At 47.5% G+C, this 12,056-nt stretch overlaps 1 protein-coding gene across 1 annotated transcript; it reads left to right on the plus strand.

Annotated features, from left to right (window-relative positions):
* The first annotated feature begins 4,147 nt into the window (after nucleotides 1-4,147).
* Nucleotides 4,148-11,706, plus strand: LOC131680943 (uncharacterized). Its single transcript, XM_058961659.1, has 4 exons — nucleotides 4,148-4,473; nucleotides 4,547-11,447; nucleotides 11,521-11,589; nucleotides 11,643-11,706. Exon 2 carries the CDS (start codon nucleotides 4,752-4,754, stop codon nucleotides 11,187-11,189), a length of 6,438 nt encoding a protein of 2,145 aa, XP_058817642.1. The 5' UTR covers nucleotides 4,148-4,473; nucleotides 4,547-4,751; the 3' UTR covers nucleotides 11,190-11,447; nucleotides 11,521-11,589; nucleotides 11,643-11,706.
* The last annotated feature ends 350 nt before the right edge of the window (nucleotides 11,707-12,056 follow it).

Here is a 12,056-nt window from a genome sequence, read left to right on the forward strand (position 1 = left end):
AGACAGCGCGGTCGGAAAATATATCATCGACTTGAACTTTTAAAGTCACGACGATTATGTTAAGGGGAAGGCTGAGAGCAACCACAGCTTTGCTTGAGGTGCCAGTGTACTGGGCACCACGAACCAGCGGAAATCGCTGGACCGAAGCATATGAGCAGACTAGTTTCACCGTCAGGGACAAGATCGAGTAGGTCGAGTGAAGCACCAGCGGTGGGTCGTCGAGTTTTCAATGAACCGGAAGCAGCGAACCAGAAGCTACGCTCCATCCGGTATCGCCGAACCGTCCTCGCCAAGTACTGGTTGGCCCTTTGAGTAGGATTTATGGACTATGCGAGTAGATTGCGACAAAACTGGGAGCTAAATGACTCGCGCAACAGGCATCGGTATCGGGAGAACTTACGACGAGGAATTGAGATGGCTCGCGAAAACAGGAAGTAAATGGTTCACAGAAACGGGAGCCAAATGGCTAACGGAAGTTCACCACTGCGATTAGCCGGATATGTGTTCGGAGCTAAACCGCTCTAATGTATCATTTTGTCTTAAGACTGAATCAGCCTCCCCACGATATAACGCTTCGATGCAGTCTCGTGGAACAAAAGGAAGGAAGAAAAGTGAGGACTGTTAGTAGTGGTTAGGCACAAAAGTGAGTCCCACCTAGGGCCAATGCAGTTTTGAAGCTATTTAACCATACTATAAAACATACAGACATTTTCAGATATCGACGAACTGAATCTAGTGGTATATGACACTCGACACTCTGGGTGTAGCTTAAAAAGTCGAGTTTCAGAGTGATTGCACAGTCTTCCTTATATGAAAAACCTTTGACCGATTTTCATGCCTTGTGTGTACAGTCGGTCCTTGTGCCGCCACAACGGAACGAAAACTATTCAAGCAATCAAAAGTTAATACCTTAATGTACTCTTAAATGTTTACATTAAGTTCATAGAGAACTTTCAAGCTTTTATTGGGAATTTAGAAATTGCACTGTTCGGAAAATTATTTAAAACGAAAACTTTAGCATCCCTTTCCTATGTGAACTTTTGATTGATTCAGTAATGTTTGCTTGAATTTTTCTAGTAAAATAAATAGCTCAACCCCGCTATACGAAATCACCCTGCGGAAACGTCCACGAGAACAATCGAAAGAAAATGTAAAAAGAAAAAGAAAATTTTGTGTTTATTAAAATAAATATTTATTTTTTGTTTGCCCCCCCCCCCCTTCAGAAAAAAATTGTACTTGGACATAATTTTTAAAAAAGATTTGTAATGGCCTAATGCGCTTACCTCAGCTAGAGTTTACGCCTTCTCATTACCCGAAATGGGGCAATTGGAAAGAGCCCAAACTAAGGTAATCGGGAAGGATTATTCAGATGAAACACTCAGGATTGTTCGTGTTTTCCCCAGAAAATACTATAGAAAAAAATTATCTGTAACGATGAAGTAATGATCTATGGGCAGGGTGTCAACAATCCCAAGGATATACTAAGTGTCGGTAAATTCTGAAACATAAACTGAAGCAGTTTGTAGAAAGCGGTAAAATTGAATACGCCGAAGCCGTGGACTCGTCGAGTTTTGAAACTTCAGAGCACAGCATAATATTTTTTTATTGTACGGAAAAAATGATCCGTTGTCGCCACTTCTAGTTCAGATTTCTACTGTAGCCTTTGAGTCGAACCTGATCACAAATTATTTTACAACGCAGGCTTGAGCGATAGTTGTACCCATTAATAGAAGATGTAGTTTTGCTGGATCTCGCTTCTTTGAAAATACGACTATCGGTGTTTTCTTCGTGGAAAACTCGATATCCCTTTGAAAAGTCCAAGCAGACAAATTGTCCAAAGTACCTTGGATCGTACAATGGAGACCACTCCATCATCCGCAAGTTGTCTTAGCGTGCAAAAAATTACAAAACATTCATCGATGTCACTAAGTCAGTGTCAGATTCTGATGAGATGAAGTGAAAACGCAAATTCCATAACTAATTTAGTTATAAATTTTGTGACCTTAACGCTCACACAATTTTGTCCTTAGTGGAGAAAAAAAAGCTTTTACCTAAACTTTTCTTCACTGAGGAACAATATAACAGAGTTCATCGATGTCGTTTGCAAACAAATTGTAGCTACAAAAGGGAGCTAAAAAATGAACCCTGGAGAAGAACCATGTAGTGAAATCGTGATGTTTGTGAATCGTCATGCGGAACATTAATCACAAGCTCAAACAACTTCGAAACAGCACTCAATGCAGCAGTGGCGTAGTAGCGGGGGGGGGGGGGGGGGGGGTTTGGGGACGAAACCCCCCCCCCCCCCCGAAATATTTTGGAGAAATTTGAAAAAAATGAATATGTTAAACAAAAATATGCCTAATATTTTAAATAAAATTCTCAACGTTTCAATTGCAAAGGTTATCTTGTGAAAATATTTCCTTGTAGTGAAAATTGGCTGCAGACTGGACACCTACCTGTCGGCACGTTGTGGACGCTAGCTCAACCGCCGAGGACTATAACGAGTAGATCGCGGCGAAGCGAGGAGCTAGGAGCTTAATAGTTCACGAAACGGATATAGGTACCGAGAGAAATTTCGCCACATTCTGTAGTCCTTGACTGACGGCGAACATGGACTGGAGAGTGTGAGAGAAGTATCCCCATGGAGGCCACCAGGCGATTCCCTACCATATCGGCCAATGGAACCCTGCTGCAGCACGAAGAAGGACGGGCGGCAAGCTAAAGTGGAAGACGAAAGCCTTTAACGAAAACCTCTTTGTTGAGTTACTTCGGCGAACAACGGAATCAAGTACGTTGATACGGCTGACGGCTAGAAGGATTGTGACGGCTTGTGACGTTACAACATCACGAAAACTAGGGCCATGTAGTAGACGGCGTGCAGCTTACTGGTTAAATGAGTAACTCAGTATGCTATACGCTGCTTGTCTTAAATCCAGAAGGCGGGCTCAGAGCGCAAGATCGGAGAGTAAGGAGGAGCGCAAGCGACGTATCTAGAAGGTAGGGACTTTTTAAAACGGGAGATCAAGCTTAGCAAGCCAATTGCCATAAGTAGCTGTGCTGAGAAATAAACGCCAATCCTTGGGGGACGCGTACTGATTCGTCATGACGAAGACGAGGGTCCGTCGACACCAGCTGAAATATGCCCGGGTAAGCTAAAGATAATCGTTGAGGGTCTCTTCCCGAATCACGATTCAACTACCTGGTCACCGACACCGTACGGCGAAGAAGAAGGAGGCAACACAGTCGAGTGGCAAGTGACTAACGACGAGCTCAAAGACGCGTCGATGTGACTAAAATCAAAGAAAATCCTCGGTCCGGATGGAATACCAACCGTGGTGCTGAAAGCTGCGATCCTGGCATATCCGGACATGTTCAGGATGCTACTGCTGACGTCTTTAGACGAAAGTAATCCCCGAAATGAGGAAGGTGCAGAAACTGATGTTGCTGCCAAAGTCAGTGAAGTCACCGGGCCATCCAGCCTCGAATAGACCAATGCCGCAGCGTGCCATAAAAGAATGAGCCAGATCCTGAAGAGCTACTTCCAGAGTAGAGCACTGCTGTACCAGACGGCAATGCGAGTCGCAGCGGGCGTTACTCAGGGCTCCATTCTCTGTCAAACACTTTGGAATGGGATGTAAGATGCACTGATAATATAAATTCGTGAATATAATAAATCATGCAATGCACGAATTCATTCGTCGTTTTCTGCAACGAAGTATTTTCGTGCATTGTAAATAGTAAGTTTCGTTCATTTCACGAACAAGAATGGCCGTATGGTGAACGAAAGTTTTCGTAAATTTTACACATTTAATGTACACTGCACGAATGTTATCGTTGATAACGACATTATTTTTCGTGAATGAAATGAAATGTTTTGTTTATTTTAATAAACGTTTGTGTATATTACGAACGATTTCGTTGGTCGCATGAAATCTTTTCGTTTATCTTAGAAAAGTTTTCGTATTTATTGGCCTCTTATTGTTTTCAGTCGATCTTTTAGGATCGATGTTTTTTGCCTTTCTCATATAAAGAAAGGCTATGCAATCACTGTAAAAATCGACTTTTAACCGAGGCCCGGAGGGCCGAGTGTCATACACCATTCGATTCAGTTCGTCGAGATCGGCAAATGTCTGTGTCAACGCAGAAACCGTCGAGCTAGCAACACTGCCTGGCAAAGGCAACGCGTCAGCGTCAAAGCAAAGCAGCAACAGTTAAGCGTCGCGTCAATGGGTGACAGTCGTCATTTGACATCAGTCGAATAACGTCATCAAACTGTCAGCGACCAGACCACATTGCTTCTGGCAGTTCCTTTTCCTTACTGAAGCTCAGCGCGAACGGCAGCAAATAAAGTTGATGGTGAAAATTGAAGCATTGATAGAGAAGTATAGTAAGATTAGTAAAGATCAATTAAATTAGAAAAGGTGAAAGATAGGAGAGTAGAGAAGGAAGTCGTGGAGTACCTGTAAAAAAGAGGTGAGTTAACCTGAAAAGAGAAGAAAATATTATAATATTAAAATATTATATTATATTATTATAAACTTGTTAGACAGGAAAATCTCAAGCTGTAAATCGCTACAGCTAAATAGGGCGCAAGGAAGGAACAGCCCACCAAATTGTAAGTGTTAATTAAGGTACCAAAACTTTCACTAATTTCAAATTAAATTTTAGTTGAAGCCTATTAAAAAGTTCGCTATCAAAACGGTCTTTTCCTGCGCCCTACAACCTCGACAATCTTCAAAATTTGAGGTAAGATGGCCGAACAGACGCCAATTGGAGATACAACGGAGTTGGAACAAGAGGAATCCAATTGTGTGGCCTGCCAACGTCCGGATAGTGCGGACAATATGGTCCAGTGTGACCAATGCGACGGATGGCGGCACTATACATGCGCCGGGGTGGATGCGAGTGTGATGAACCGGTCATGGGTGTGCGGTGATTGCACCTCCATGCAAGAGGATGCCATTTCATTGAAGAGCGGTTCCAGTCGTGCCAGTGCAGCGTCGGCGCTTTCCGTCTGTATGAGCCAGCTGGTGGAAAGGCAGCAGCTAGAACGAAAACGTGCGGAAATAGAGCTGCAACGCCGCCATCTTGATGAGCAACAAAAACTCATCGACAAAGTGCTGGAAGGAGAAGAAAATGGCAGCCATCGCAGTGGTGTTTCAGCGCGCAGTGGTACCATTGAAGCGGCTTCACCTACTTCAAGTAAGCGTCTTTCTACCCCACTTCCCCCCAGTGCCCCACTAGCATCATCTGTTCGTCGTTCGGTACCGGCGCCGGGTACACCCAGATCGGTAGCGCCACCGATGGTAACCATTCCCCTAGCAGTGTTGAAGCCGTCTGCGTCTCAGTTACCGCAGGGAACGAAATCTGAGGATGCATTGTTGGAACTCAGGAACCGAGTGGAGCAATGCGAAAGGCGAGCAAAACCGACACACGAACAGCTATCAGCACTACAAGCACAGTTGGAACTGTGCCGCAACCTACTTGAGGGATTTCAATCCAGTGCGGAAATGTGCGAACGAGTCGGACAACCGGAAGCAAGCAGTACAGTGACGGAGCAGCTACCAAAGCCAGCGGCAAGCCAGCCGCGCATGGAGAAGCAGACCGGCGCCATTCCCAAGGCGGGCCGAACGTTAGCAACTGTCCCGGAGGACGAACGAATTCGGTCTAAAAATGGTTCCGAAGCTGAAGCAGTAGGTGGAATCGACCCAATGAATCGTCGCTGGCCTGTGAGGGAACCGGTAAGCCATACTAGTTTGGCAGCGGTAAGTCAAACAATCGCAGCAACGGAAAGCAATCCAAGCTATATGGAACCCCCAGGTAAGCGTCAAGCCTTGAGTAATTATTCAATAAATGCAAACGAATACACTTCTCAATATTGCCCCACGACCAATATGTATGAAATTTCCCGTGAACAGTCGCGAAATTTCGCGCATCCGGGAAATAGTAAAATTCCTCCTGAAGTTCCCCGCGAGCAGCAGCAAGTTTTTCACGCGCGCCCGGGTGTAACACAAATACTAACTCTGCCCAAGAGTCAATATAAGAATAAAACCGATGAACGAATGCGTGATTCCCCCACACACCCGGTTGAATTCAATAAATTTCCCCTGCCCCCTCGTCTGTCAGAAAATGTGTATCAAGACCAAGTGATTCCCCCTCGAGCTCCAGGAGGTCCAACGCAGCAGCAGCTAGCAGCACGGCAGTCCCTGGCTAAGGAACTTCCCCGATTCTCTGGAGACCCAGCGGATTGGCCGATCTTTATTTCAAGCTATCGATACACAACAGAAGCCTGCGGCTTTTCGGATGGTGAGAACATGCTTCGCCTGCAACGATGTTTGTCTGGTTCTGCGCTTGAAACAGTACGTAGTCGGCTGGTGTTACCAGTAGCGGTGCCCCAAGTGATCGAGACACTTCGTATGCGATTTGGACGTCCTGAGTTGCTGATCAACGCTCTGCTACGCAAGGTGCGAGACATCCCAGCACCACGGTCCGACAGATTGGAAGGTCTCATCGATTTCGGGATGGCGGTGCAAGCGTTATGCGACCACATCGAAGCGGCGAACGAACGCGCTCATTTATCGAATCCTTCACTACTACAGGAACTCGTTGCGAAGCTTCCCGCAGATCAAAGGATGATGTGGGCAGGATATAAGCGTAGTTTTCAAGTCGTCGATTTAAAAACCTTCGGCGATTACATGACGTCGGTGGTGCAGGACGCGTCGAGCGTAGTAACCTTCGAACCTGAGTCCAGAAGGAACAACCCACGCGATCGTCTAAAGAACAAAGCGTTCGTGAACACTCACGCGATGGAAGGAGCAGTCAGTTCTGTACGATCAATAAATGTGCCAACCGGCGCAGCGAAACAGTTTGACTGCGCACACTGCAGCAAAACTGGTCATCGAGTGCGCGAGTGTATTGCATTTAAAGCGTTGCACGTCGACGACCGCTGGAGAAGAGTCCGAGCTTTAGGTCTTTGTCAGAATTGTCTATTCAGCCATGGACGCAGGGCGTGTCGGATTCGTAGTAGTTGTGACATCGAGGGTTGTCAGTTCCGCCATCATCCACTGCTTCACTCTCTACGTGGGCCTCCAAAGGCTCCAGCATCGAATGCATTAGTGGCGGAGAATCACACCCACCGTCTTCTGACTTCGTCGACGCTGTTTCGGATAATTCCCGTGATCCTACATGGAAGCGACGTCTCGATTGATACCTTTGCATTCTTGGACGAGGGATCAGATCTGACACTAATGGAACATGATCTGGCTGTATCGTTGGGTCTGAAAGGTAGCCCTCAGCCTTTGTGTCTACGCTGGACGGGAAACACTTCCCGCATGGAAAAGGAATCGCAACGCATCACTTTCGAGATCGCAGGTGAAGGACAGCACAAACGGCACAAGATAGTGAACGCAAGAACGGTTCAATGTCTCAATCTGCCGAGTCAGAGTTTCCAGGTGGAAGAAGCAGCGACAAAACACGCGCACCTTAGGGGGATTCCGGTTAGCAGCTACCATAACGCAAAGCCTAAGATCCTCATAGGAATCGACAACCTACGACTTGCGCTACCACTTAAAGTAAGAGAGGGCGATGGTACCGGTCCTATAGCTGCGAGAACCAGATTGGGCTGGTGTGTCTACGGCCCGCGAGAAAGCGGTGACACCGAAGCTTATAATTTCCACGTAAGCAGATGCGATTGCGACGAAGAACTTCACGATACGGTGAAGCAGTTTTTTGCCATCGAAGAAGCAGGCGTGCGCCCGTCAAACATTCCAATGTCTAAGGAAGAACAACGAGCGCTAACTATCCTGGAAACTACAACTCGACGAGTAGAGAACCGTTTCGAAACGGGTTTGTTGTGGAAAGAAGACAATGTAGAATTCCCGAACAGCTACACGATGGCGGTACGTCGTCTAGAATGTCTCGAACGCAGAATGGATCGCGATCCGCTGCTAAAAGAGAACCTCCATCGACAGATGTGCGAATACGAGGCAAAGGGTTACGCGCACAGGGCTACGAAAGCGGAGATAGATGCAGCGGACCCAAGAAGGGTATGGTACCTCCCGGTGGGAGCGGTAATAAACCCTAAGAAACCAGGAAAGGTCCGAGTTATTTGGGATGCAGCCGCCAAAGTCGATGGAGTCTCACTTAACAGCGCTCTTCTCAAAGGTCCGGATCAACTCTCGTCACTTCCAGCCGTGCTATTCCGCTTTCGACAGTATGGGGTGGCGGTCAGCTCGGATATTCAGGAAATGTTCCACCAAATCCGTATCCGAGAGGCAGATAAGAATTCCCAGCGCTTCTTGTGGCGCGCTTGTCCATCGGAGAAACCTACGATCTACTTGATGGATGTCGCTACCTTCGGGAGCACCTGTTCGCCAGCTTCGGCACAATTCGTCAAAAATCGGAACGCAGTACAGCACGCTGAACTGTTTCCTGAGGCATCGAAAGCGATCGTCCACGATCACTACGTTGACGATTACCTGTCGAGTTTCGGATCCGCAGAAGAGGCGACAAAGGTAGCAAACGACGTGCGATACATTCACGGCCAAGGAGGCTTCAAATTGCACAACTGGCGGTCAAATAGCAGCACGGTCCTCGAGCAATTGGGCGAAGTACCAGATGAAACTGAGAAGCAACGGAACCTGATCGACGGGTCGACAACCGAGAGAGTGCTCGGTATGCTTTGGAGCCCATCATCCGATGAACTGAGTTTCTCTACTCAAATGAGCGACGAGGTACAAACACTGATTCGCATGGTAACCCGACCGACGAAGAGGCAGATTCTACGTTGCGTCATGACGTTGTTTGATCCACTGGGGTTACTCTCGCCGTTTATCATCCACGGAAAGGTCTTGATCCAGGACCTGTGGCGCGAAGGCACGGATTGGGACGAACAAGTAGGCGATTTAGTCTATGCGAAGTGGCAGAGGTGGATCGAGATGATCAACCATATCGCAGAGATCCGAATTCCCAGATGTTACTTCCCCAACGCCACGAGAAGGACCTACCTCAGGGCTGAAATGCATGTGTTTGTCGACGCAAGCGAAGTAGCCTATTCGTGCGCTATCTACTTACGCACCTTCAACGAACACGGTAAACCACAGTGCAGCTTAGTAGCGGCAAAATCAAAGGTCGCCCCCCTGAAACCGTGGTCTATTCCCAGGCTGGAACTGCAGGCGTGTGTACTGGGCGTACGGTGGTCAAAATTTGTCAAGGAAAACCTCGACGTCCCGGTTTCCAAAACGGTTTTCTGGACCGATTCCAGAACGGCGCTATCCTGGATTAATGCTGACCCTCGAAACTATCGACAGTTCGTGTCCTGTAGAGTAGGTGAGATACTTGAGCATACTTCGGTAAGCGACTGGAGATGGGTGCCTTCCAAATCCAATCCAGCGGACGAAGCAACGAAATGGGGTAGTGGACCGTACTTCAACCACGACAGCAAGTGGTTCCAAGGACCGCATTTCCTGAATCTCCTGGAAGCAGATTGGACCTGTCGCAAGGAACCGGTGATGGTTACCGTGGAAGAAATGCGTGTATCGACACTACATCACAGTTCGTTTGAACCAACGATCGATTTCGACCGATTCTCTTCCTGGAACAGGTTGCAACGTGCGACCGCATACGTTCTCCGTTTTCTGCACAATGTATCGAAGAAACAGCCACGATATAGTGGACAGCTACAACAGTCGGAACTGAAGGCTGCTGAAGAAGTCATCTTCAAGTTGGTGCAACGTGAACAATACCCGGACGAAGTTGCAGCGCTGTCAAACAAAGCGCCCAATGAGACCGGTCAAGAAGTCATCGGGAAAAACAGTTGCATCTACCAAATGATGCCGAAGCTGGACGAGAAGGGTTTGCTACGTGAACAGGGTCGAATCGCGGCAGTTAAGAACGTCGCCTACAACGTGCGCCATCCCGTGATTCTACCGAGAAGGCATCGCGTCACGGAACTTCTGGTGCATCGATTCCACCGCAACTTTCGCCATGGCAATGCTGAAACGGTCGTTAACGAAGTTCGACAATTGTACGCTATCCCGAGGCTTCGATTGGTGGTCAAAAAAGTGGGCAGAGAATGCCCGTCCTGCAAAATACGGCGAACCAGACCAATGATCCCTCCAATGGCACCACTGCCATCTGCCCGCTTAGCCCATCACGAGCGAGCTTTCACCTACACAGGGGTGGATTATTTCGGACCATTGCTGGTGAAGTTGGGGCGATCCAATGTAAAGCGATGGGTCGCACTGTTCACCTGCCTAACGATTCGTGCCGTACACCTAGAAATCGCCTACACACTATCAACAGAGTCCTGTATTTCGTGCGTCCGCCGATTCGTTGGACGGCGCGGGCCACCTGCCGAGTTTTTCAGCGACAACGGAACGAATTTCCAAGGAGCCGATCGAGTACTGCAGCACCAGATAAGCCAGGGACTGTCCGCAACGTTTACCAGTGCAAACACGAAGTGGAACTTCATACCACCAGGAGCGCCACACATGGGCGGAGCGTGGGAACGCCTAGTACAGTCCGTTAAAGCTGCAATGAAAGAAGCGTATTCCGAGGGGAAGCTTGACGACGAGGGGTTGCAGACGTTGGTCGTGGAGGCTGAAAGTGTCGTAAACTCAAGGCCTCTGACGTATCTGCCATTGGAGAGCGAGGAGACCGAGGCCCTCACCCCGAACCACTTCCTGTTGTTAAGTTCGAATGGGATGAAGCAAATGAACGACGAAGATGAAGGACCGAGACAGATCAGCGAATCAGTTCGGTGTCGAATCCTGGGGGATTCCTGGGAGCACATCCAGCATCAGCTAGATGTATTCTGGGGGCGCTGGTTGGTGGAATATCTGCCGGTGATCCGCCGGCAACCGAAATGGTTCAGCGAGACACCATCATTGAAACCAGGCGACCTGGTGATGGTCGCGGAGCCGACGAGACGGAGTGGCTGGGAGCGAGGCCGAATAGTTTGCCTGAAGCAGCATGCGGACGGCAGACATCGACGAGCGGTCGTGAAGATAGGCGACAAGATCTGTGTTCGACCGGTGTCGCGGTTGGCCTTGCTCGACGTCAAGAGGAGTGGAGCTCCGGCAGACTCCGGACTACACCCGGGGGAGACTGTCAACGCAGAAACCGTCGAGCTAGCAACACTGCCTGGCAAAGGCAACGCGTCAGCGTCAAAGCAAAGCAGCAACAGTTAAGCGTCGCGTCAATGGGTGACAGTCGTCATTTGACATCAGTCGAATAACGTCATCAAACTGTCAGCGACCAGACCACATTGCTTCTGGCAGTTCCTTTTCCTTACTGAAGCTCAGCGCGAACGGCAGCAAATAAAGTTGATGGTGAAAATTGAAGCATTGATAGAGAAGTATAGTAAGATTAGTAAAGATCAATTAAATTAGAAAAGGTGAAAGATAGGAGAGTAGAGAAGGAAGTCGTGGAGTACCTGTAAAAAAGAGGTGAGTTAACCTGAAAAGAGAAGAAAATATTATAATATTAAAATATTATATTATATTATTATAAACTTGTTAGACAGGAAAATCTCAAGCTGTAAATCGCTACAGCTAAATAGGGCGCAAGGAAGGAACAGCCCACCAAATTGTAAGTGTTAATTAAGGTACCAAAACTTTCACTAATTTCAAATTAAATTTTAGTTGAAGCCTATTAAAAAGTTCGCTATCAAAACGGTCTTTTCCTGCGCCCTACAACCTCGACAGTCTGTGTGTGTGTATGTATGTGTGTGTATGTGTGTGTGTATGTGTGTGTGTATGTGTGTGTGTGTCATTTAAACTCACACAATTTTCTCAGAGATGGCTGAACCGATTTTCGCAACCTTAGTTTCATCTGAAAGGTATAACGCTCCCATAAGCTGCTATTGAATTTTTAGTTGATCCGACTTCCGGTTCCGGAGTTACGGATTGAAGAGTGCGGTCACACAGCAAATTCCCATATAAACTGGTACCACAATGATGTTCAAACGATGTAAAACATATTAAAATTGATGTAACATTACTCTAGTTTGCGGGTCTGGATCACTAATGATCAATCAAAGTAGCTTTGACCACATT

Source organism: Topomyia yanbarensis, chromosome 2 (genome assembly GCF_030247195.1).
Source record: "Topomyia yanbarensis strain Yona2022 chromosome 2, ASM3024719v1, whole genome shotgun sequence".
NCBI classification, from domain to species: Eukaryota; Metazoa; Arthropoda; class Insecta; order Diptera; family Culicidae; genus Topomyia; species Topomyia yanbarensis.

Excerpts from the sequence above, each read along its gene's own strand:
- LOC131680943 (XM_058961659.1), top strand. The coding sequence starts at position 4,752 with ATGGCCGAACAGACGCCAATTGGAGATACAACGGAGTTGGAACAAGAG.